General features: G+C 38.6%; 2 protein-coding genes across 4 annotated transcripts in view; one reads left to right on the top strand and one right to left on the bottom strand.

Annotated features, from left to right (window-relative positions):
- itga6b (integrin, alpha 6b) overlaps positions 1-11,244 on the top strand; it is a 27,210-nt gene extending 15,966 nt beyond the window's left edge. The window contains exons 7-26 of one of the 2 annotated variants that reach the window (XM_027179324.2): positions 31-224; positions 740-834; positions 1,056-1,183; positions 2,233-2,322; positions 2,412-2,473; positions 2,607-2,776; positions 3,591-3,731; positions 3,920-4,035; positions 4,396-4,552; positions 4,648-4,731; positions 4,812-4,891; positions 5,328-5,402; positions 6,038-6,140; positions 6,235-6,408; positions 6,532-6,639; positions 6,731-6,841; positions 7,641-7,739; positions 7,828-7,953; positions 8,843-8,952; positions 9,531-9,644. In XM_027179324.2, coding sequence (XP_027035125.1) covers positions 31-224; positions 740-834; positions 1,056-1,183; positions 2,233-2,322; positions 2,412-2,473; positions 2,607-2,776; positions 3,591-3,731; positions 3,920-4,035; positions 4,396-4,552; positions 4,648-4,731; positions 4,812-4,891; positions 5,328-5,402; positions 6,038-6,140; positions 6,235-6,408; positions 6,532-6,639; positions 6,731-6,841; positions 7,641-7,739; positions 7,828-7,953; positions 8,843-8,911 — 2,182 coding nt within the window. In that variant the 3' untranslated portion in view covers positions 8,912-8,952; positions 9,531-9,644. Of the gene's footprint in view, positions 1-30; positions 225-739; positions 835-1,055; positions 1,184-2,232; positions 2,323-2,411; positions 2,474-2,606; positions 2,777-3,590; positions 3,732-3,919; positions 4,036-4,395; positions 4,553-4,647; positions 4,732-4,811; positions 4,892-5,327; positions 5,403-6,037; positions 6,141-6,234; positions 6,409-6,531; positions 6,640-6,730; positions 6,842-7,640; positions 7,740-7,827; positions 7,954-8,842; positions 8,953-9,530 lie in introns of both variants that reach the window. The other variant, XM_027179323.2, reaches the window with a different exon arrangement.
- The window catches only part of ppp1r9alb (protein phosphatase 1 regulatory subunit 9A-like B), a 24,590-nt gene continuing 9,228 nt past the window's right edge, over positions 11,001-26,362 (bottom strand). Inside the window, exons 3-19 of one of the 2 annotated variants that reach the window (XM_027179321.2) lie at positions 25,655-25,787; positions 25,082-25,202; positions 24,785-24,889; positions 24,045-24,303; positions 23,740-23,892; positions 22,820-22,873; positions 22,515-22,744; positions 20,598-20,694; positions 19,604-19,739; positions 19,248-19,405; positions 18,307-18,655; positions 18,055-18,112; positions 17,896-17,967; positions 17,580-17,793; positions 15,472-15,576; positions 13,258-13,446; positions 11,001-13,162 (exon numbers count right to left, since the gene is read on the bottom strand). In XM_027179321.2, the coding sequence (XP_027035122.2) occupies positions 13,001-13,162; positions 13,258-13,446; positions 15,472-15,576; positions 17,580-17,793; positions 17,896-17,967; positions 18,055-18,112; positions 18,307-18,655; positions 19,248-19,405; positions 19,604-19,739; positions 20,598-20,694; positions 22,515-22,744; positions 22,820-22,873; positions 23,740-23,892; positions 24,045-24,303; positions 24,785-24,889; positions 25,082-25,202; positions 25,655-25,787 (2,595 nt within the window). In that variant the 3' untranslated portion in view covers positions 11,001-13,000. The remainder of the gene's footprint in view (positions 13,163-13,257; positions 13,447-15,471; positions 15,577-17,579; positions 17,794-17,895; positions 17,968-18,054; positions 18,113-18,306; positions 18,656-19,247; positions 19,406-19,603; positions 19,740-20,597; positions 20,695-22,514; positions 22,745-22,819; positions 22,874-23,739; positions 23,893-24,044; positions 24,304-24,784; positions 24,890-25,081; positions 25,203-25,654; positions 25,788-26,362) is intronic. The other variant, XM_027179322.2, reaches the window with a different exon arrangement.

Here is a 26,362-nt window from a genome sequence, read left to right on the forward strand (position 1 = left end):
TAACTGCTGTTTCCTGTCACGCTTTTACAGATGGGAGGATCTTGTAGTCGGAGCGCCTCAGTTCTTTGTGAAGGATGGTGACATCGGTGGTGCTGTTTATGTCTACATCAATCAGAATGGAAATTGGGACAAGGCCGTTCGGACCAGAATAGACGGAGCCCAAAACTCCATGTTTGGGCTGTCTATTGAAAACCTTGGTGACATTAACCTGGATGGGTTTAATGGTTGGTGACTTTGAGAGATTGTTGGAAATAAGAAATTTTCATTCTACAAATTATTATTATTATTATTTTTTTGACACCTGACCTTTTGAATGTTTCTCCTGTCCAGTTGTATGGTTTTTAATACATACTTTAGATTGGTGTGAATAATTGCTCGCTAATCAGAGTGCAAACATCGAGGCAAAAACCTAACTAAGAAAAACACGTCTCGAAGAAAGACATTTTGTCATTGTTATATAGCAAAACAAGGAGCTTTCATTTGCTGATCATTGTGTGTGACTTTAGGTTTTATAACCAAAAGTGCCTTTATACAACTACATTATATTTATTGGTTATATTCCTTATATTGTTGTCCATAAGGTGATAATGCACTTAAGGACAATCAAAAACCTGTAAAAACATAAGCAGTAATCACATCATATAGCGTTTATGTATTTCTGTATTGTTTAGAGATGATGATTATGGTGGTGTTTTAAGTAGAAATGCTCAGTGTGTACATGCACTGTTCGTTTGTGTAGACGTGGCTGTCGGGGCTCCGTATGATGAAGAAGGAGCAGGATGTGTCTACATCTATCATGGTTCCAGCAACGGCCTCAAAAAAGAACCTGTTCAGGTTTAATACCTCATCCTCTCTCTCCATCTTTTAACTGATAGCATCTCAGACCAAAAACTGACCGGTCTGCTTCAAAGTGACTGCTCATAAATTAGTATTTTTAAATTGCAAATGATAAAAATTAGTATTAATTCAGAGCACTGCCTTTTCTGTCATTTTCTTGCTAAACTTTTTATTCACTTATTTTCAATACATTTGATTATTTTTTCTGTCTCTACCAGGTTCTGAAAGGAAAAGACCTAAACATTAAGATGTTTGGTTACTCCTTAGCTGGTAACATGGATTTAGACAACAATCAATTTCCAGACTTGGCCATCGGATCTCTCTCTGACACCGTAGCCGTGTACAGGTCAGAACTTGGGCTGTTTAATTATGTTGGCATTGTAGAAGCCAACATTCTGTTTTCCTATTTAAGCTCAGACAAATATTTATCAAATTTAATGCGGCCTAGGGCTTTTGAGCCACATGCACCAAATTTGGATATGTTTGTAGACCCTGGTCTGAAGTTTGTTGCTATTACTTTTCTAAGCGATCCGAGTCAAAACTGGCCTCCCATTATAAAATTTGGAGGTTTATAACTCGGCAAGCTTCTGAACTATCTACACCAAACTCGGCCAGCTCCTTTAGGGTGATACTCCGAACAAAGTTTTAAACTGCTGTACCGACTGGCCTTTCAGTTTTGCCGCAGCCCCGCCCCCAAAATATGCAAAATTAAAAAACTTTTTACAACATGGACATGTGACGTATCAAAACACTCAGAACAACGAGGGGAACTTCCTCACGGGTATTCTGATGATGTCACGTGAAAATAAAAAATTTTGCACAACATGAACATGCGTCGTATCAAAACACAGCCCAATGAAGGGAACTTCCTCAGGAGTATTTGGATGATGTCACATGCTCGCCTCCACTTGCCTCCAAATGTTTTGGCACCCTATATTTCTGTCCACTTGCCTCCAAAAGTAACACTGACCCTTATGTCCACTCGCCTCCAAAATACACCGGCCTTTGCGAATATTTGCCCCGTCAAAGCCAACATCAAAGTTTGTCACGACGAACTTTACAAATCTAGTTACTTTTGCATTTTTATTAATATAATATTTTCTTCATTAAATATTATATTTCCTTTGAATGATATTTTCAACTCCTTCAGTTTCTAAGTCGTCTTAAAATCTTTATAGAATCCCAAATGGCTTCCTGTTCACCAGACTACAATGTTTTGTTGTCAAAGCTACAATTCAAGAAAATAAATACACACTGCAAAATATATACATGCTCTAAAGTACTCCATGCTAACGAGCGAGATATTCACTACGATCAAACTCCGCATTTGTATCTGAATTCTGACTGCCGAGTTTCTTCTACCCCTTCTGATGGTTTCTTCCTGACACTTGACAGAGCAAGGCCGGTGGTCAACATAGAAAAGACGATCACTACCAGTCCCAAAGACATAGACCTCACTAAGAAGAACTGTGATGACAGCATTTGGTAAGAGAGACTTATCGACAAGTCATGCTGAAATGTCTTTACAAGCTTTTGTGCTGATGTGTTTTTCAAAGAAATGTATATGTTTCCAGTCTTAAGGTGACGATCTGTTTCAAACTGACCTCCAACTCCAAAAACTACAACCCATCTCTCAGTGAGTACATATGTGTTCTTCCTAGTGTTCTCATCCAGCCTTACAGTTTAATGGTAATATTATATAATGTTAAATGTTTCTTTTTTCTTTATTAATGTCATCTTTTTTTTTTTTTTTTTTAACGTCCACTCAGAAATCAAATACTCCATCCAGGTGGAAACAAAGAGGAAGCAGCAGGGACTTCCGTCTCGCGCCATTTTCACCCCACCCACGTCCACCGACACGGACTATGAGAGCACAGGAGTCATGGATCTAAAAACACAGAACGTGCCTGAATGCTTAACAAAAACACTCAAACTTCAGGTATAACAAACACAAATATGTATCTGCCTGTCTGCCTGTCTGTTTGCTTGTCTGCCTGTCTGTCTGTCTTCCCACCTGCCTGTCTATCTGTCTGTCTGCCTGCCTGCCTGCCTGTCTATCTGTCTGTCTGTCTATCTGTCTGCCTGCCTGCCTGCCTGCCTGCCTGTCTGCCTGCCTGCCTGCCTGTCTGTCTGCCTGTCTGCCTGCCTGTCTGCCTGCCTGTCTGCCTGCCTGCCTGCCTGCCTGCCTGTCTGTCTGCCTGCCTGCCTGCCTGTCTGTCTGCCTGCCTGCCTGTCTGCCTGTCTGTCTGCCTGCCTGCCTGTCTGTCTGTCTATCTGTCTGCCTGCCTGTCTGCCTGTCTGTCTGTCTGTCTGTCTGTCTGTCTGTCTATCTATTACTTGTTTTTTACTTAATTCATGTTATCAGTCAAATTGGCTCAAAACTATAATACGATGATTATAAATATAACAACTGTGTTAATGGTGAATATTTTTCTTTCCTTTTTTTAAGATTTCTAATAGAAAATATTTATCAATCACATCATTGTTGCTTAATTCTTTAAGTCCTGGGTTCGTTGACAACGTACATGTAATGAATGCCTACTGCAAGGCCAGCAGTTCAATTATGCAGTTAAGAGGATTAAATGTACTGTAATATGACAAGAGAGCAGCTCTTCTGATTGTTGCCATGCCTGTAAAAGGTTATAGTCTAGGCTGAAATTCTCTCAGATGTCCAAAGCATGTAAGAATTATCACCACCTTGTGGGAAAATGCTGTATTTTGCTGAAAACCTATTTCGCTGTCCTGCTGTGAAGGATAACTTAAAGGACAAGCTGAGAGCCGTGCCCATAGCCGTGAACGTGGAGATTGTGAAGCAGTCAGGACGCAGGAAGAGACAAACTGGCCTCGTTCAGTTGAGTCCCGTCATCGCTGCCAGCCAACCGACACTTGCTGAGGTAAACACTTTATATCACAACATGCAAATACTTTCATATGCTCGTGGCATTATGTAAAGGACACTTTAAAATGCATGATGGTGATTATTATTGTTGTTGTTATTATGATGCATTTATTTACTTATTTATATATTTTTTTTGTTAAGTTAATGGATTAATAGATTTGATTGATTATTTTTTGGTACCAGGTGAATTTTGTGAAAGAGGGCTGCGGCACTGACCTGAGGTGTCAGAGTAACTTGCAGCTGCAGTATAAATTCTGCTCTCGAGAGCCCAATCAAGACATCTTCAACCCACTGCCAATGTGAGTTCTCTTATATAAGTCAACGGCTTGTTCCGGCCCACATCGGCACAATTTATTATTTAGTAAATATATCACTTTCTACTGAAGCAACCAAAGCAAGTAAGCAAATATATATGAACTAAATAATGAATGTATGTTGTAATTAAACGTACAACAGACATCAGACAAGTATCCAGTAGCTCACATTTCACATACAGTACTTCAGGAAGTGTCCTAAATAATCAGGTTTAGGGAGATTCAAATATAGGGTAGTTTATTCTGTACATCACATTTTATATTTATTCTCTATTCTGTAAATCAGAAGTGTGATGTAACTGTATCATAATAAAACCTACTGAACTTGCGCTGTGATGCTTTCAGTAACAACGGAGTGCCGGTCATTTCACTCAGCCACCAGAAGGAGATTGCTCTGGAGGTCACGGTGACCAATAAGAACGGAGACGACGCATACGAGACCGTTCTGACCGCATCATTCCCCGGCTCCCTCTCTTACGCCGCAATTCGCACCAAAGCAGCTGTGAGTCCGATGTCTCGAGTCTCTACTGCTTGTGCACACATGAGCACCCTGCTTTTTACTGTCTTATATTTAGTTCTGTGTTTGTTTGTGCACAGGACAAGCAGATTTTGTGCGTGGCCAATCAGAACGGGTCTAAAGCTGAATGTGAAATGGGAAATCCTTTCAAAAAAGACTCGGAAGTAAGTCGCAGAGCCAGCTCAGGAGTTTAGTCGGGGTGATCGATCTGCCTTAACGCTATATTTCTATTTTTATATTATAGGTTGTATTTTACATCATACTGAGCACTGCTGGGATTTCCTTGGACATGAATGAAATAGAAGTTACACTTGAGCTCAAAACGTACGTGATTTCTAGTGACAAGTGAAAAATATCCTTGAGCTTTAATTTTTAAAAGAATAATTTGTTTTGTTTTTTTCTTGGCCCATACACCATTTGTGTTTGTATCATATTAAATTCCATGGATGACAATTTTGACCTGTTTTAATGTAGTGGAGAAAATGACAGAAAATTAAGTTTTTTTTTTAATTAGACCAATATGACAGGAAAATCAAGTTTTCCAAGTCTTTTCAAGTTTTTCACTTTTTTTTTTACAGGATAAAAATTAGTGATAAATTAACCACAGATGGAAGAATTATTAAAAATGTTTCACCAAATCATTTCTGGCCCAATATAACAACTGAACTACATTTCTGTTATATGGCTGTTTACAGTCGTTGTGTCATTTTCCTTTCCCTTAAGATTACTGAGTGTAAACTTACGTGTGTGTATTTTGTAGGACGAGCGACCAGGCACCACTGACAGTTACGAAGAAAGCAAATGTTGTAATTGAGCTGCTGTTGTCACTTTCTGGGTGAGTTACAAAATACCAGAACCTTTATGTTTGGGTCTGTGACTGGAGCCAAGTGTGGATCGGCTCTTTATTCGCTGTAACTACTTAATTGCTTTTTCGATCGCTTTCCTCCCTGCTCACACACACACACACACACACACACACACACACACACACACACACACACACACACACACACACACACACACACACACACACACACACACACACACACACACACACACATTCCTGTTATCTCTCTCTCTCTCTCTCTCTCTCTCTCTCTCTCTCTCTCTCTGGTTTGTGTCTCTCCCCCTTTATCCCCTCCACTGCTCACTGAAACACAGAATACATGTTAGAGCAATCCCACACAGGTCAAGATCTTTACTGCTCATGTTTCCTGGCTCCACCCTCCGTTCACAAACCGGTGCTCGACTACGCGCTCGACTACGTCTTCACAGTTTTGTAAAACGGAAAAATATTATTAACGTAAGATTAAAATGTGCATGTAAAAGCAAAAAGGGAACGATTGACATTAACATGTCTGCAACACACCTACTTAATAAAAATAATAACAGACTTCATTCTGCCTTCAGAGTTTTTCCTTCTAATATTTGAACAGAAACGTGTACTGATGTTACATGCTGTTATTTCAGGGTGGCTAAGCCGTCTCAGCTGGAATTCAGTGGAGCCGTATTAGGAGAAAGCGCTATGAAGAGGGAAGCGGAAATCGGCAGCCAGATCGACTATGAATTCCGGGTGAATACGTTATCACAGCTTCCTTCATTGTGCAGTCGGCGTAAAAGCTTTTTTCTCAATAGGTTAACTCTGATATTTTTTGTCAATTCTAAAGGTGAACAATTTGGGAAAGCCTCTGAAGTCGTTTGGCACTGCATTTCTGAACATCGAGTGGCCCAAGAACACGGCAACCAAGAAATGGCTGCTGTACCTGATGAAGATCACTACTGTGGGTACGGATAATATCGCCTGCAAACCAGATGAGGTCAACGCCCTTAGGTTAAGTTCGGTAAGACATACTTCATTCTACAGGTACTTTTTTTAACCCGTAGAAGCTTGATGATGCTCTAATTGTATTTTCAAAGGAAGATTGTTTTTGAACATAATATCCATCGCTTTCTTTTTATTTCAGGATCCGTCATCATCCAGGAGCAAGCGTGAAGTTAACAATGGAACTGAAACCGAAAACAAAGGAGTTATTTCATCTCTTTTTGCTGACAAGAGGAAATCTGCAACCTTGGTAAAAACTTCTTGGCCCTTTTCGTATCTTTTCTCCTAATCATCTGTTTTTGTTGTTTTGTTTGAAATCCGGTTTGTTGTATCGTTTGCAGATGTGTGATCAAGGTGCTTCGTGTGTGACGCTCAAGTGTCCTCTTCAGGGCTTGGACAGCAACGCCGTCATCGCGCTGAGAGCTCGTCTGTGGAATAGCACCTTCTTAGAGGTGGGTTTGATTAATTATGTGTTGTTAAGAACGATATATTTTCAATCAATCAATCAATCAATCAAAATTTATTTGTATAGCACTTTCAACACCATAACAATGGACCAAAGTGCTTTACATACAGTAGTAAAAATCATATATAAGTCATAAAAAGTATAATCATAAAACACATCATACTAACAATAAAATAAAAATACAAAAATACCATACACAGTATCTCGGGAAAACATACCAATCATACAGCAAAAGCCTTAGAAAAAAGGAAAGTTTTTAATTGTCCATTAAAACTACCCTAAGTAGTAGCCTGTTCCATAACACAGGAGCTGGCACGGAGAATGCACGATCTCCACTCCTCCACAACCGTGTTTGCGGAACAGTCAACAACATTTGCTCATCTGCTCTCAAAGAGCGAGAAGTTTTGTATGGGCTCAACATAGCTTTGATGCAGTCAGGAGCCTGTCGATGTAAGGCCTTATACACAATGATCAGGACCTTATATTCTATCCTATATAACACCGGAAGCCAGTGTAAAGAAATTAACACAGGAGTTATGTGATCCCTCTTATGATCAATGATTTATATTATTAGGGCTCCAGGTATCAAATCGTCTTTACTGTGAAAACGTTGCCTGATTTCTTCAGATCTGTGGAAAAAGCTTTAAATTTGAGCTATTATTTCACCTATTTTTGTGAACGTGTCTTAGATTTAGGGCTACATTTTAAAATATTTATTCTGCCATTCCATTTGAAACATTATAAAGAGCCACTTTGACCAGTAACACTGTTGTTCTTTCATGCAGGATTACCCTGACATGAATTATGTTGACATAATCGTGAAAGCGTCACTCAGTCTGGAGAACGCTCCCAAAAATGTGCTGCTGAACAATAAAGATACTCAGGTGAGCTGGGACAAAGATGGAATTATATGTATAGGTAACTGTGTATTTAGAAAGGTTATGACACATTATTTGTGGCTGTGTGTGTTAGGTACGATTGACTGTATTTCCAGTACGTAAGGCAGCACAATATGGAGGTTTACCCTGGTGGATCATACTGGTGGCTATATTACTGGGCCTGCTCCTGCTTGGCTTATTGGTCTTCCTGCTCTGGAAGGTAAAACAAGGCACAACCTCATTCTAACAGCTTCAACACCATCAGCTCTTATTTAATTTATGAGATTTTTGTGTGTGTGTGTGTGTGTGTGTGTGTGTGTGTGTGTGTGTGTGTGTGTGTGTGTGTGTGTATATGTGTATGTGTGTATATGTGTATGTGTGTGTATATGTGTGTGTGTGTGTGTGTATGTGTGTATATGTGTATGTGTGTATATGTGTATGTGTGTATATGTGTATGTGTGTTTATGTGTGTGTATGTGTGTGTGTGTGTATGTATGTGTGTATGTGTGTTTATGTGCGTATATTTGTGTGTGTGTATTTGTGTGTGTATGTATGTGTGTATATGTGTATGTGTGTTTATGTGTGTGTATGTATATGTGTGTGTGTGTGTGTGTGTGTGTGTGTGTGTGTGTGTGTGTGTGTGTGTGTGTGTGTGTGTGTGTGGAAACAGGACGTCCATATTTTTAGTCATAGTTATTTGCCTAATTTGCCTGTTTGATTTAGCCTACTAGCTTTAAATGTTATGGCAAATATGTCAAAAAAATTAAAATTGTCAGTGATAAGGAAATAAGCAAAGTGTCAGGATGTCAAAACACAGCACTTCATGTCATATTAAACTCAAAGTTACAAAATGAATAGGGAAGGATCAGTGCACTCCTACATGTGTTGTGGCTCATATGATCACAAAATGAACATAATTGTTACTTTTGCACAGGTTAAAAAAAAACCAACAACTTGACTTTTCCTGGATCTTGTGCAAGTACCAAAATCAGAAAGCTGGAATGTTTGGTAGCCAATGAAAAAAACGAAACACACACCTTTGGGTGCTAAAAGTTTGGTACTTTGTGCAGTGGGAAAAGGTCCTAACCAAACAACTTTACTCCTTTTAGTGTGGCTTCTTCAGCAAAAGCGAGCCAAAAAATGAACCAGAGAAAGCGAGACTGACTTCTGATGCATAGCGAGAGGGATTGACAAACAAAGTTCGAGCAGCTCTCTTTTGGTAACGGAACTTTACAGAACCCTTCAAGCTCAGCGGTGGCATGGGGGAGTCACTGCAGGCTGCGCTAACTCATGCTAGCCCAGATTATTGTGCTATCTTGCACTGCTTAGATCTGGGGAAATGGTTGCAGTCATTTTTTTTAATAATATGATCATGTTAAAGCTTCCAGTGCATAGTGATGACTTAGAATGCTGCTTACAACACAAACCTTTCATGTATGGTGTTAGCGAAAGGGATAAAGGGGTTACATACATGGACGCGTCATATTTTTAATATAAAGCTTTACACATTATTGTGTGATTTATAGATTTAAACATGTTTAAAGCTAAGCTCAGCTTGATTGCAGATGCTTGGACCTTGCAGACTCAAATCTTTCCTGCTTTCTTGTGCATGTTACTGTATATTTTCGGGATCTTTTGGTGCTAAATACTTATCTGTCGCCTCTTTTGAACAGAACGTTGGGGGAAAAAATCGCACCTACTTTGACTGGCACGCTTACAGTTTGTATTGATCTAAAAACAACACTCCACATTTGGTTCATGCTAATGCTAATTCATGTGCTCTGTCATTCCCTTCAGTGTGGATTTTTCAAACGTTCCAAATACACTGACAGCGTGCCAAGTTACAGCGCCGTGAGGATTAAGAAGGAAGAGCGCACGCATCCACTCGGGAAAGAGCAGCCTGCTTCGGGGGAAAAGAAACAGTGGATGACATCTTGGAACGAGAATGAGAGCTACTCCTAGCCTTATGCTACATCAGCTGCTAATGCACATTAATATCCTGCTTTTTAATAGAAAAAAAAACAAAAAAAACAATCCAAAGACACTTTCTTTGAGATGTTGAGTGCTTTGTTTTTGCACACCCTGAACTTCTGATTGTACATATGATGAAATGACAAACAACTTGTAAAAACAAAACCTGTATATGTGTTAAGGGACTACTTCAGAACCACTTAATGAAACTGATAAACGAGATAAGAAAAGAGAGACGGATCATTTTGGACTTTTCAATGCTTCAAGGATCTTCACTGTTACATATAAGGCATGTGCCAATAGTTTCAGCACACACATCGACATCGAAATAACAAGCACTGAATGTAGGTTTGAGTCAGACATGAGCTTGTTTCTATCATATTTAAGATCTCAAATCGGAGCTTATATCATTTATAAATATATGATGTAACCCTTAGCTGTCTACCAAAACGCACAGGCTCCACAGCTGCTGTTAGCGATCACCGCTACATGTATTTAGACTGCAATTTTTATAGCGCTGAAGCATTTCTTACTTAATCTATCAACACATCTGAGGTAAATGTTGATATTCTCCGTAATTTGGGAACTTTTTCACTGTCCTTCTACCTTCACATAGTGTCTAAACAAGAGTCATGCTAGTTAGGTAAACTTTAGTCTCATTTTCAGGATCTGTAAGCAGTCTGTTGCCTAGCAACAGTGTCCTGTCAGCTTTAACCTCTCAAACAAACTACTGCAAATTCTCAACCCCTTTATATACTTCAGTATAAAGAAAGTTGTGGATTTCTAGTGATAAATAATTTTTAATAGAATGTTCTGGTAATATAGTAAACCGTGATTATCGGTTTAAAAGTTAAGAAATTAAATATTGGCACATGCCTAGTTGTGTATATATGCTCATTGTGTTCAGAGAACGTATTCTCTGGTTCTCGCAAACAAGCCAAAGATTCTTTATGCCTTTTTGGCTAGATTTCGATCAACTCAATTTCTAAAGTTCGTTCTTTTATTTCTTTTTTTTTTTTCGTAAACCGCTTGAGTTTTACTCAGAACCATTCGGGTGAATGTAAATATTCTTTTATTTTTTTTTCTTAAGCCGTTATTTACTTCTTAATGCTTGTTTTGTAAGATAGTTTTTTTTAATTATTATTATTATAAATTGTGAAGATTGGTACTGATTTCAGTTTCACATTGATGTCTGTAATAGTTTTTTATTCATTCACACAGGTCGACATTTCAGGGTTTGCTGTAAACATACAAGGACTTAAATTGGTTAATCCAATCTGGCACCTTTTTTATATATATATATATATATATAAAAGTATTATGCATTTACGGAGGTTGACAAAGATATTTAATTTTTTTTTTACTGGTTACAAAACACGTACCAAAATAACCAGTGAGTATTATTCAGAAAGAAATGGAAGATCGAAGGAGAAAACACACAAAAAAACATTTCACATTTAAAAACAACACAACTCCTGAATCTTGTGCAAACACATCATTGTTTAATGAAACAAAATAAAGTTTTTTCTCTGACAACGTATAATTCTTTTACAAAGCTTTGTATTTTTTGTTTTGTGATTCAGGGATTTATCCAGGATATTGTCCTGAATTTTACTTAAATTACTTTTCTTAAAATTAGTTATATAACAGTGTATTCTATAAAAGCGTAGACATAGTGCTTTCTTAGGGTATTTTCTTTATTTTCTTAATTTTCCCTTGCATAGTTTTCAGAAATGTCCCATAATTTACATCACACTTAACCCTTTTTTAATCCTTCACAATGAATTTTAAAATAAATAAATAAATGCAGCATTGAAAGATTTTAGTGTGAAAAAATGAAGAGAAATAAAACAGATTTGCAGTTCATGTAAAATACTTTTTATTTATTGTTACACATTTAAAACCATCTGTGGCATAAAAGACAGCAGAGATCTCACGTTCTGACACAATTCCACCCAGAGCGTTGCCTCATTATGTACAGCAGACAATAAAAATAGCAGATTTTTTTTTTAATTTTTAAAAAAGTAAAAAGACAAAGTGTACAGTAGGGAAGGTGTTGTGTACACGTAAAAAGTGCACTCAATTTCCATTCAGTGGGTTTGCTCAGCAAAGCACTCTGTGTGTGTGCTTGGTAATGCTGACATTCACTTGCTACAGATTAAGGTTTGAGATTAAGCTAAAGTGCAGGGTGTGCTCTAGCTTTCACAAAGAATTCATCGGACACTGGATTCAATATAAGCCGGTTATGGACATTAAGACCCACCCAAGTCGCCTCGGTCACCTCACTGCTGCCCTCCAGTGTGAATAAATAGGACCTGCCACTCCAGAATTTGTTTACATCTCTCATCACTGGCTCAAGGGAAGACTTTAGGTTACTTTGATCAGCCAACCACAAATTTCATATGATATGACATCATCATAATTGTTTAGCCTTTGATAAGCATGTGGGGTTCCCCAGGGCTCAATTTTAGGCCCAATATTATTCAACATGCATGTGCTAAAAAATTTTCTTTAGTAAGTACTGTAGATACAACAAAGCTTTGAACAAATGTGACTAGTGGTTTTAAATATGCAATAGAATAATTTACCTATAGTTAGCTTTCTCGCAGGCAAACACAGCTCCTGGTTTTGATTACTCAATAATAATAATCGGCTTCTTAGCTAAGTTTGATATAGAGCTTTGTTTTAATGTTAGCTAACCTATCAGTGCGTAGTTTTTTGCAAGCTTGGTTTGTGGTTTGCTATTATTATATCGTGTATTTATGTCATGTTATGCTAAGCATAGCGACGAGTCAAATGAGTGAGCTCAAGAGATAATGGTAATGTCATATATTGAGGTTTGTGATTTGCTGAAATTTAATTTGTCTCACCTTTGTTGACCCAAGGAGATGCGTCATTTCACAAATCAGTGTATATGATCAGGTATGGTCGGGGTATCCTCAAATATGGATCAGGAGAGAGACTAAATTTCTGCTCAGACAGTATAAACGTTAACAATTAGGTGGAACACAAGAACAATAAAAACAGCAGTAGTGTAATTAAGACACCTTGAGTGTTGCGTCTGGAGCTGACGGATCAAATCCTAAGATATAAAATTATGATTAAATATTGTAAAAAATACCTTGACCTATTTAGAGGAACTGAAAGAATTTGCTAGAAGAATCTAAGTTACTCCCAATTGAGCGTGATCCTATTCCCATTATATCCAGTAACAATCAGGGCAGGCACACACAAGCATGACATCTTGTTGGAATTGTCTGTTTTCCAGATCGGAGGCTTTTACTGGATATTCAGATTCAGCAGGCAGATTCAAGATTCGCAGGTTTACCTCCACCACTCAGTCGGACCTCCTTCTCCTTCTTTGCTCGCTGTTTTTCCAACTTTTCCTGAGCCTTCTTCATGTCCCTCAGCTTCCTTTTAATGGAAGCACGATCTCTCTGACTGGACACCCCCAACTCCTACAACAAAATGATTTACAAATGAATGCATTTTAGTTAAGCACTGTCTATACATGCATGTTATAATGATGAGAACATTATCTGTGAATTCCCACCTTGAGTTTACTGCTGTCCAAATCAGCCAGACGTTTACCGTCAACTGCTTTTGCAGTGAATTCGGCTATGTACTGGTCCATGTTCATGCCCATCAACCAGTGGCACACCTGCTGATTGGTCCACTCTAAAAGAGGACGGTTCTGCCACAAGTGCTGCCTCGTGACAGGAGCAGGCTCATCATCGAGGGTCTGAAAAAGAACACGTGCTCAGAATTTAGTTAATTTAGAAAACACAACTTTTCATACTCACATACATACACAATTCATCTTTATTTGCATAAAGAATTTAGCATATGGTCTGGATAAACAATATTTAACATACACACAAGTTTCTTTTAAGCTACAACATTCAAATGAATTCTATAACACGTAATCAGTAATATTTGGCTTAATAATGTGATGTTAATTATGTATTTTATCCATCTAATCTTTAACCATACCATTTAATAACCCTAAACATTACATGAATAATCCTTAGTATTAGCACGATTTTTCACTAATTCTGAACTAATTCTTGACTGATCCCACCATCTCAGGGTATGAGGAAGTAACGCATCAAAAAAAAAAAACGCATCTAAAGCCCTAACTCTTCCAAAAGAATGTCCTGTCTGGGTGCTTTTCTTAGTAATTTTTGAGACTGAATTTATGCTTAGTCCATGGCCTAGTGAACCAGCAATATAATATGTACATATTAATGTTAATTGAATGTTTAATCAGAACACCAACAACCTTTAATCCTATTGGCTATAAGACACATTTCTCTCACTCTGAGCAGAGACACTTACACAGTATTACATGGTATTTATAACCGCTTATGCAGTTTTACTCAAATTCTGTTTAATTATGTTTATTGGAAACATACAGTATCTTCTGGAGAAACTTCCATTTTTGGTCCATTAGCATTTAATGTGGTAATTCATGCATGTAGATTTAAAGCAGAAGGCGGCATTGTTAATATTGTGTGTAATCGGTTCAATCGGTTCAACAGTTCAGCAGTTGTTCGTTTTTTGGCCTGCTGGCAATACTTTAACAAAATTGTTTGGTCCTATATAAACAAAAACAAACTTTAAACTAAAAACAAAACTATTATCCTAATCGAGCGATCGGAAACCCTTATCAGGCAGTTTGCTGAATGTACGTTGTGCAGCGAATCACATTCATGTTAAGCATGATTTTTCTCAGACGCAGGAACATTATCTTACGTGTGTTTAAAACATATCTTTTCATTCCTAATAATGTGCTCATATTCAATTACATCCATAATATACGATATAACATTTACTTCCATCAGTATTGACAACACACAGCTGAATATAAAGAGAAACAAATCATTTCTGTGGGAGAAAGTTAACAGTATTGTTGAGTGAAATGATTTACAGAGAAAACGCAGGAATATACACAGTATATAGACTTCTTGAATCAGATGGTTAAAATCGATCAATAATCTAAGGCTTGTGTGACTGATCTCATTTCCGAGAATCTGTAGCTTGCAGCTAAACATAGCATACAGAGTATAAAGCTTCATTTGGCATGTAATGTCAGGGTAGATCTGCAAAGCTCAGTTAACTGTGAACTGTGTACATACTGCAATCATGTTACTGCAGTTCCATAAAAAAAAGTTATTGGGACAAGTTGAATCTAGAGCACATTCAGGAATGAGGCCATAGAAAGCACGAGCAAGAGCGAGAGAGCAGATAGAGTGATATAAAGAAGATCTGAACACTCCTTTCTGTACTTTACACCTTTCTGCGTTGGTGAAGCAGTGGGTCATAATCAACGTTCTAAATACTAATCCCTCAAAGTCTTAGATGAAAAGTAACATCATAACCAATGAGATTTGTACAGTACCTAGAGACTTGCCCTTGAAGTCTGGACTAAAATCTGCAGTGTTTATAGGTTACATAGGCAGACTTGCTCTTGTATAAATTTAAATCCTGTGCCTAAACGCCTTAATCAAGCCATTCCAGAGTCGTGAACAGATTTTCCACACGACACTCATGAACTTTATCATAATACAGCAAGCCTTACTAACAAATCGAGATTGTATAAACTAAACACTCAACCTAGTCATGTCATGAAGGATTACGTGTCTGGGTCAGTGCTTGGTATTTAGAGCTATTGAAGAACTGAATATAAATATATAAATATATAGATACAGATATAGACTAGCATTGAGGCTGGGTTGAGAGGGTCAGATCTGGACCTCTCGCTCACCTCGCAGGAAGAGAAGACGAGCTTCTGGGAGTGTCCTCGAGTACGAGGTTCACTCAATAAAGATGCCAAGGCAGAGCGAGGACTGCTGGCGTTCAAATCGAAGCTCTGCAGCAGCCAGGACAAAACAAAAATGAAACATCCAGTGAGCAGCAGGTGGAAACACCTTGAGAATGGCCAGACCAGATAACAGAAACAGACAAGATAACAGAAAGGCTATGGTATATCAAAACAAACAAACATGCACTCCTGATATGAGTGGAACACTAAAATAACTGAGCTTACCGTGGGGAACAGGCTCACCAAAATTTGGACAGTTTTGTTGAGTGTCCCCAATACAGTGGACAGTGAGTGTATCTACAGTACATTGCTTTAATAATAGACAGTTTAGACAATGCAAAACGAATGACTATACATAGCATATAGAGCTACTGAGGTGATTATTTAATAAGCTGTGGCTATAAATTATTATACTAAGGTCACAAATTTTAAACAACGTTTAACATCTTCCTCATGGCCATGAAGTACTTAATCCAAGTACTGAAATCTGAATTTGACTACTGGATCCTAATCATGGAGATAAGCAGCAACGTTACACGGAATCACACGGGTTGTAACATTTACTGTACTCTAAATATGCTATTAGAACAACTCTTAAATATTTGCCATAACTAGGTGTCATGTTTTACGTATGACGCTCCTACGTACTGAATACTGATTCCTGAGCTCATATTACACACATCATGGCCAGAAGATTTTGGAATATCATTACCTTGTATAAGGAGATATTTAGAAATAACCATCTAGTCACCTCAGAGGATCTGTAAACATTCTATATTAGTGTGTTATGCTATATTACTACTAAGCCTAATTGTTAAAATCTGTACCACCTGCTGCACATTCACAACATTTGTGTAAACCTCCATCAGTCACATGACCACTTTGAGCGCTTCAAGAACAAAGACATCTATCAGTGACTAGACGTAGCCGAGTTGTGTGACTAGGGCTACTTCACATATCACACTGGCTCTTCTTCACTTGTTCTAGAGCATATTAGAGACATGGTAGTTGGCTAGGGTCTATGCTGAAAATGACTTCTTACCGTACCGAATCTAAGGTGTGTGAGAGGTGAGAGATGCATGATGAGATGCTCAGTTTCAAAGAAACAGATTTAACATAAATCAAAAGCCTCGAGTCTTACTGGATATACTGTTTACTCCAAAATCCTCAGGTCGCTGAACATAAGCTAATTTGTGAAGCTATGTGGATAACAATCTAAAAACTAGCGAGAATAAGAGGACTGACGACAGGGGCGGTTCAAGACCTTTTTAGGGTGTCTCCAGCCCCCCTGTCTGTGATCTCAGCCACCTTAAAACTTTAAGTATAATTTTTACTTTAAAAAAAAAAATTACTTAAAAATGCAGGTCGTCGATGGGAAAGAAAATTATTTAGCAGTTTGATCCAAGAGAGAATTTTTTTACTTTGCTTTTACGCGCACACGTTGTAGTCTTTCAAAAGTGCGTCATCAGCTGTCTGCGTTATTTGAAAGGAGAAGCACAGTATGCGCAGCGTGCACGCGCAGTCAGAGCTGGAGGCGTTTATCTATAACATTAATCGGCGGAAAGCCGCAAAATGTCTTCATTAATTGGACACACTGTCCGTAGAGGATGCACACATACATGAACTGATTTGATTCAAGACTGGCATCATTACATCATGCATAAAATTTTGGTGTCCACTTTTGCCTTTTTAAATAATACCAAAACGTTTGGCTTACTATGTAGTCATATAATATACAGTATGATATAAAACTCTTCTTGTTTTAAATTCGCACTGAGGGCTAAAACCCCCTAAAGATGAAATCCTAGAACCGCCCCTGACTGACGGTTTAAAGAAATGCATGAGAGGTTCCTGTGATGTGTGATATGATGTCCTGCAACATCTGTCCTGCAAGCTATTGAAAACACTGACTGTGTCTAATCTAAATCTGTAAACTGAATTGCTCTACTGTCACAGCCGCTGTTATAGAAAACTTCTGAAGAATCCAGAACTCACCAGCACTGTGATGTTGCAGGTGTTTTTGTGCGCTTGTACCCATGTAAAGTTCTCACCTTATTTCTTCGTTCCGTTCCGTCCCCAGCGTGTCCCTCTGTAGGACTGTGGGGGAGACTACAGCTAGACAGCGACTGCTCTTTCTCTCGTTCCCGGTCTCGAGATCTCTCCCTGTCTCCGAACCAGGAGAAAGGCATGCAGGATGGGATGGAGGATACGGAGTCAGAGGGAGAAGCGTTTCCGCTGGAATCGTCCACAAGCTCTCTTGAGCTCCTGCGTTTAGACAGTGCAAATAAAGAGAATTCACTACAGTAAATAAGACTTACACAGAGAAGCAGCAGTTTTCAGATGATCTAGAGAGAACTATAAATCTACCTGCTCCCTACTGAACCACGCTGCACCCCCTTCTCTTGCTTGCGCCCTTTCCCGCCGGATTTGCGCAGACCGCTGGTGAAAAACAACTCGAATCAGTTAATACAATGAAGATGTACCAAGTCTTTCAATATATGGTATTTCAGAGAAATTGGGTGTTACCCAAAATCTGGAAATCTTTTCTTGGACATCCTTGTTGTGGAGCTGTCACTCTCGTCATCTGTGAGAAAGTATTTATTTATTAAACAGTGTTCTCTTAACTCTCATTTGGGTTAAACTGGATTATTTAGCTTATCCCACAATGCTGCTGAATTCTCAATTCTGATTGGTCAGTTGTTTTATAATACAAGTGATCTTTGTATTACGTTGAAGATGAGATAAGAGATGTTTAGAAATGAATATTTAATGCTGCACCTTTGTTCTTCCTGCTCTGGCTGCTCTCCTTCTTCTTGTACCTCCTGTTACGAAGGTTGTGGAGCAGGCCAGAAGATGACTGGCTGGATGTGGGAGAGTGAGGTGCAGACAAGTCTTTAGGAGGAGACAGGCTAGACCTTGTGCTGCCTTCTCCACGAGGCATAAGGCCCTGAAGGGAGGGAGAGCTGGACAAATCACCTCCTCCTTCTTCTCCAGACCTCATCCTGCCTTGAGACTCGCTCCTCTGCTTGTATCCCGGCTTTGCAGTGGGCACAGGTATGGAAAGGCTCTCCAAGTAGGACTGTCTCTGGTTAGTTTCTGTACTATTATCGCTTTTATGCTCTTCTTGCTGTGGAAAGAAAGAAAGAAGGAATTTTAACAGCTGATATATTTTAAATAATCATGGAATTAAAGGATTGAGATCATATTATAAATGGCAAGAAAGAAAATATACACTACTGTGCCAGTCAAAATACTTCTAAAAAAGTGTTATAACAAATATAAAGAGGCAAACGATATAATATGCAACAATCAAACTGTCAAAATACTATAATACAATACAATATAGTAGAAAACAGTACAAATACAATAAAACAATAATATACAACAATGATATGCTATGTATATAATGTTATAATGTAACTATTATTCTACAATATTTGATTATTCCAACAGTCAAAATACTATAATATTGTAATATACTTGCTATAACATACTAGAATATTATTGTCCTACAATATAATCAAAATACTATATAACAGTATGGACATTATTACAGTCTCGAATAATATAACAGTCAAAATACTATAACACAATATAATGTAGTGTTAAGTACAATATACAAACACATTTTGTTATTGCATGCTCATATTAATCCAGTCTAACCCAAACACAAGTGATAAGCAGGTCATCAACATGGTCAGCGATATCTTGGTGCTCACCTGTGGCTGAACGGAGGACTGGGTGCTCTTAGCGGACTCTCGGAGTTTGTTTCTAGAAGGCCTTTTGCGCTGGACTCCTTGTGTAAGCTTCGCTTTGGCTCTGTAAGCGCTGCAGTCTAGACGATCCGTACGGGGTATCGCCTCTCCCAAGTCTGCATCTGAAGAATGAGGAGTTAAATTATGATTATAATTCTACTTATTACTGTGACATGAGTTGTTATTTGCATTGCAATCTAGGAGCAATGCTGTGATCCATTGCAATGCTGAGAGCACAAAGCAATATTTTAGAGTACTTCACCAAAAACCATATACTGTAAATGTCAAATCCAGTCAAAAACAACACGGGTCTGTGCTACCGTGAACGAGGTAGTCTGAAGCTTGTTCGTTCCTATCTGAGGATCCCGAGGTGGGACTGCTCGGCTGGCTGTCTACTGCAGGACTACATGACTCCTCAGGCTGATCTGAACTCAATCGACCTTCCAATACAGCAATCTGAGGACCAAGAGAGAGGAAAAATATGTAAATATATCAAAGAGTTATTTATTAATAAACAACATCATGCTTTTTGTCCATAACAGCATATGGATGCTTTATAAACAGTCACTATCTTACCAGCTATCTCTTTTTCCCTTTCTTTTGAACTTAATAAGTGAAACTAGAAGCCAATGGTGCCAACAGGGCGCTTCCTCCACCAGGATGCCAAAATTTGTACACCTGATATTCCCTCAAAATGTACTTCAAACAGCAAGTATTGAGGAAAACGGTGTGAGGCATTTGACCTCACTGTGACCTTGACCCTGTTCGAATCAATTCATCGGTTAGGTACAACGATAAATTCCACCAGTAATCAACCTATCGAATAACAAACTTAGATGTACGTGTGAGCGGACAACCTGAAAAGTCAATGCTTTCACCGCCTACTGTCAAACAAATCAAAACTTCCTCCTTCCTTTCCTGTGGCAGAAATGCTAACGTATTAGAATGAGTGGATAAACCCAATCACTGTCATCATGGATAGACAGATCTGCTTCTAAAAAAAAATTAATTAATACTAGAATTAATCGCTAATTAACAACTAATCAGCTTTGAGATTACAGCAACATTATGGAATACAGTCTCAAACAACCAAACACTTACAATAACAACAATAGTGATAGGAAGTCACACATTTTACACAATTATTTTAAACTCTTTTCCCCAGAGGCCAAAAAAATGGAACGCGTGCCCAGTATAAAGAAAATAATTCACTTCTTTATACTGATTTGAAAATGTCCTATAATTCAATTTCCATTCTTTCAGCATAAAGAAATAGCGGTGTACTATAGACTTTCCCACTAATGACAAATTTACCTGTTCATGAAGCCTTCTCAGAGTCTTCTTATAATCCCTCTCTCTGTCCTCTAGACGTCTCTTCAGATCGTCCTCTCTCTTTATAAACTCAGCTTCCCTGCAAATGGAGCACAATCAAACTCACTTGCACTCAAATCCATCAATTGTTCAATGACTTTTCTGTTCTTTTAGATTTTTAAAGTTACCCAAAGGCCTCTTCAGCTCAAAAAGGCAAGTAAACTCAAAGAAGCAAACGGAGCTTCGCTTTAAATCTCACTGATACAAAAATAACAGATACCACTAGCATGCAAGAAATATCTTGAGACTTTTAGCATCATGAGAAGAAAAGCCACTTTAAAAGAAATGCTCTATGCAAATACAGGAATTCTATCAAAAAAATGTTAATTTTGCTAACATAAGGTAAGTAAGTTAGTGTTAGAAAAACAGAATGCTAACTAGATTTGTAAAGTTCGTCACAACAAACTTTGATGTTGGCTTTGACGATGCAAGTATTCGCAAAGGCCGGTGCTTTTTGGAGGCGAGTGGACATAAGGGTCAGTGTTACTCTTGGAAGCAAGTAGACAGAAAGTTAGGGTGCCAAAACATTTGGAGGTAAGTGGAGACAAGCATGTGATGTCATCGAATACTCTTGAAGTTCTCCTCATTGTGCTCAGTGTTTTGATATGTCACAAGTCCATGTTTTGCTCATTTTTAATTTTCACGTGACGTCATCAGAATACACGTGAAGTTCCCCTTATTGTTCTGAGTGTTTTGATGTGTCACATGACCATGTTGTAAAAAGTTTTTTGATTTTGAGGTAGTTCAAAAGCTTGCAGAGTTATAAACCTCCAAACTTTATAATTAGAGTCTATGGGAAAAAAGGCCACTTTGAGACCCGGTACCGGAAGTACCAGTACTTGGATCACTTAGAAAAGTAATAGCGTAAAAATTCAGACCAGGGTCTACAACATATCCGAATTTGGTGCATGTGGCTCGAAAGCCCTAGGAGGACTTACTCTTGATAAAATTATTGTCTAAGCTCAAATAGGAAAACAGAATGTTGGCTTCTACAAAGCGACATAATTAGCTTGTGGGTTTTCACTAATAGCTAGCTTATTAGCAACACCAGCTGCTGATTAACCGAATACATAAGCCTAATTTTTTATTTGATTGCTAGCAACCTTGACCACTCATTATATAATACAGTAGTTATACTCAAGAAATACATTTAATTTGTGTACAAGTACTAACCCAAAATAATATTGTTTGTTTAGCCAAAAGACCACAATGGCCAATAGATACCATGGCCACCTTATCAGTGTTGACCCATTGTCATTTTGTTTTTTGGGCCTACTTTAAATCCACCTTGTCCACAGAGATCCTACTGTATGTAATTCTGGTTGTGAGATCACATTTGACATCACAAGCAACAAGCAAATGCTTATCCAGCTATTTGACTTAGAATTACATTTAAAATCTACTTATTGACACCAACATAACCAACAAAACAGAAGCAGGGCACATTTGCTACCTGGGTCTGAAATCTTGGTTGTAATTCTAGGTTGGTAAGCCTATAATTAACTAGCTAGTTAGCAAACATGGCTAGCTAGAAAGGTAAAATGGTTATAATAAGATAGAAGTTCATTATCTTATTATCATATTAAGTACAGCCAATGTTAGTGCATCGTTGTGTTTAGTTAGATGGCTAGCTTGGCTAATGTTGCTAAATAAAAACATTTGCTGATTACACAATTTTATTTTAAGTAGTAATTTATCGTCATTGCATTTTATTGTATAAGCAGTATACAATACTATATACAAGCCATTAGAGAGCATGAAAAATCTAGATAATAATAAACACTTGACATATTCATACACTACAGCCATTCATTATATATTTGGACTTAAGTGTATGTACAGTAGTGCTTCAGGTCTTACCGATCCTTGTGCTCTTGTAAAAGTGTGTTGGTTTTGTCGTATTTGACCTGCAGTGCCTCGTGCTGACTCTGGGCCTCGCTGAGCCGCTGATTGATGGTCTTGCAGAGAGCCTGAGCATCGAGCCAGTATTTCTCCAACTTCTCTATCCTCTCTCTGCTCTCGTTCACACTTTTCTCAAGAGATGCACCTCGAACCTCCCAGGCTAAGCGTTCTGCTTCACACACTCGCAGCTAGAGAAATACGTAGAGACACACTGATTTGAAGTTATAGATGGACACTGAGGGCATGGAAGAGCTTCTGCTTACCTTTTCCTTCATCTGCTTTAGCTCTGCTCGAGTTTTGTTGTGCTTCATTTGGAGCTGTGAGAAAAACAGATTAAGATTAGTGTTTGAGAAAGCTTATACTGGAAGTCAATCATTGTGATTACATTCTAGGATATATTCATTTAGTACCCATGCCAACCTTCCATTCATCCATCCATTAATCCATCCATTCATCTCTGTTTGTCTGTCTGTCTGTCCATCTGCCTGTCTGTCTGTCCGTCCGTCCGTCCATTTGTCGGTCTGTCTGTCCGTCCGTCCGTCCATCTGTCTGTCTGTCCGTCCATCTGTCTGTCCGTCCGTCCGTCCATTTGTCAGTCTGACTGTCTGTCCGTCCAAACATCTGTCTGTCTGTCCGTCCAAACATCTGTCTGTCTGTCCATCCATCTGTCCGTCTGTCCATCCATCTGTTCGTCCATCCGTCCAAACATCCATCCATTTATCCAAACATCCATCCATCCCTGTTTTCCCTTGGAGCAGATCCATGTCTTCAGTGGAAACTGGAGAGCCCAGACGAAACTCCAAAGCATAAGGAGAACATGCAAACTCCACACACACAATATCACACGCAACTCCAGAGGCAAACCACCAAGCCAATCAATGGCAATAAATTTGTTCAAATATAATGGGCACAATTTTCCTAGCACTTCATGTTTAGCCAAAACATGTTTCCTGTGAACTGAAGCCACACAGTAAACATTGCTAACAAGAAATGGAAGAGAATGTCTACCAGATTAGCATAGTGCAAAAATGCACAAATAAAACTGATTAGGTAGAAGTCATTGATCAAAGTAGGAACTGCAGATATATTTATTATTTTATGCACTGATCATGATATGGTCGAGATACATGATACTGACGAATAACCACTCAGCATCTAATTATACACTTTCCCTGCATCATACCTCTATAAATGTTTGGTCCAGCTCACTATGATTCATGTCCTCAGGAATAACAATGCCTTGATTCTTCAGGTGTGCAAATACTTCCTGAGCCAAATCAAGTGACGGGTCATTGTCTTTCTCCTCCTCCTTTTCTTCCACTCGACACTCTCCACCCTGTATTACATCACCAAACAATACAGAGTAATCAGACACTGATCAAAATAAATAAACAGAAGTAAACTTTCATCAAACACACACTCACTTTAAAATCCCAGGATGTATAGCATTGCCTCTTGCCCACTTAATCTCTACCATCTCTCTCTTACCTCCTCCACAATGCTCTTGGTCGTTTCTCCTGCTAGTTGCTGGTGTTCTTGCTTGATGTGATCATGTTCCTGAGGGATGTGAGCTGGCTGCTCTTCAGCCTCCGATTCTCGAGGCTGGGGGACCTTGTCTCCATTCTCTGCCTCCTGGACAGTGGCGTCATCATCTTGTCTTGGTGTGGTCTTTTCTTGCTCCAGTGTTTCACTGATTAATCGTGCAACTTCACTCTCAACACCTGGCTTTTCTCGGCCAATCAGAAACCTGCGTTTGGACACGGAGTGCACGTATCGTATGTATGTTTTAAATTGAAAACGCATGCACAGATCACAGAATTTGGTCATATGTGTGTTGTGGAAAAATAAAAATGACAAAACCAATTCAAGTTTTGAGTTTTACTGCTGGGAAAACCTCTTATTTTAGTTATATTTTAATATCTTAACTAGACTAGCTATAAAATCCTGACATACTCTAAGGTCTATGTCCCCTTTCCTGGTAGCAGTAAAGGGACGTGGAACAGATAAGCCGCTAGTATAATAAATCATTAACCGGTGCACTATCACTGTTCAAACACAAACATGCCCTACGATCTATGACCACTAGATCCAGTAACTACAGTGAAGTGGTCACACTAAGAAGGCACTACAGAATAATAAAGTTTTCACATTCTGCTGATAAACTGATCTGGATTCCTTAAGTAAAAGTAAAAGAGTAAACTCGGTCATGTTTACATGTGTGTTCTTACTTCACGAGTCCTCTGGTGTTCTTCAAAACAGTGGCAGCGAATAGTTGGGTGACTCCTACGAGACTGATCCCGTCCACCTCCACGATCTGATCGTTGACTTGAATACTTTTTTTGCAAAAACACAACATCCAAATAACCGAATCGTTACAATTCGTTTCAGCTCAAAATGTTCAAGAAACTAAAAGCTGCACAACTGAAATGAATCAGCAGCTAGTAGAAAGTAGCACACAATATTTACGTAAAAAGTTTGTTATTAGCATTGTGGCATAGAAATTTCTTCAGATTTGGCTTAGATACCGGCCATCACGCTGAGCCGCTCCATTCTCTGTGATGGTTTTGACGAAGATGCCGAGTTTCTCCAGACCTTGATCGGCTCCTACACCCATTCCTATTATACTGATCCCCAGACCTTCATCTCCTGTTCCAACAAACCAATATTCACAGGATATCGACACTAAAGAAGAATGCAGTTCTGGGCATAAATATGTTTCAGTAAACTAAGGAGAACAATTCATAGAATGGAAATGATTCACGATACAAACAATGAGCCAATATGTGCAGACAAAAAATGGTAAAAATGGTGGCAAGATCTAAAAGATGATGGAAATATCCATCTCATAACAATGATTCCAAGTGAAATCTCATTTTGACTAGAGATTGGAAAAGAAATGGGGCTTACTTTATTTTTATTTTTCACTTAGGTTTAGTCGGGATTGCAATTCCAGATTATCAGCTATTTTTAAAGAAGGTTATTTCTACGGACCTGATAAAACTCATTTCCCATGATACCCGAAACATGCCTTAGTGACAAAACCAAGCACAGTCTGTCACTCGCCAAGTAACGATGTGTTTTTGTCATTTAGATGTTACCTTTCTGAATTTCCACTGGGAACACGTCCATTTTCTCCACCCTCTTCTCCAGCTCGTACTCGGCTGATGCGGATACGGGGTCGACTTCTTCATTCCTGCGATCGTAATCATCGTTGGTGTATGTGCTGAAAACCTGACACACACACACACACACCACACACACCACACACACACACACACACACACACACACACACACACACACACACACACACACACACACACACACACACACACACACACACACACACACACACACACACACACACGAATCCCAGAACGATTAAGTCAGACAATGATGGTTCAGTGTGACCCAAATTAGTTTTGGATTAATAAATGGAATGATTCATCTAGACTTTTTACAGTTGGGAAACTTTTAAAAGGTTAAAAAAAATGAAACTATAAGCAAATATATACAACTTCTTTAAATATATACAATACTTTGGCTATTTACTGCACCGTTGGTATTACAAACCATCTTTTTCTCCAAATTTCCTGTTCAAATCATGTTTAACATAATAATGGTGGTGTGTGGATTCTAACACTATAACCACAAACTCCCAGGTTCCCTGCTCCCAAATTTAAGAAGCAGAGGTATAAACAGTTCCCACTGCAAGGAAAAAGGAAAAAAACACTAATTCCAATTCAGCTTCAGAATTGACTACTGTATATTACTGTCATGTGTTCAAGCAAATGGTTTAATGTTTCA

This window comes from Tachysurus fulvidraco, chromosome 18 (assembly GCF_022655615.1).
Source record: "Tachysurus fulvidraco isolate hzauxx_2018 chromosome 18, HZAU_PFXX_2.0, whole genome shotgun sequence".
NCBI classification, from domain to species: domain Eukaryota; kingdom Metazoa; phylum Chordata; class Actinopteri; order Siluriformes; family Bagridae; genus Tachysurus; species Tachysurus fulvidraco.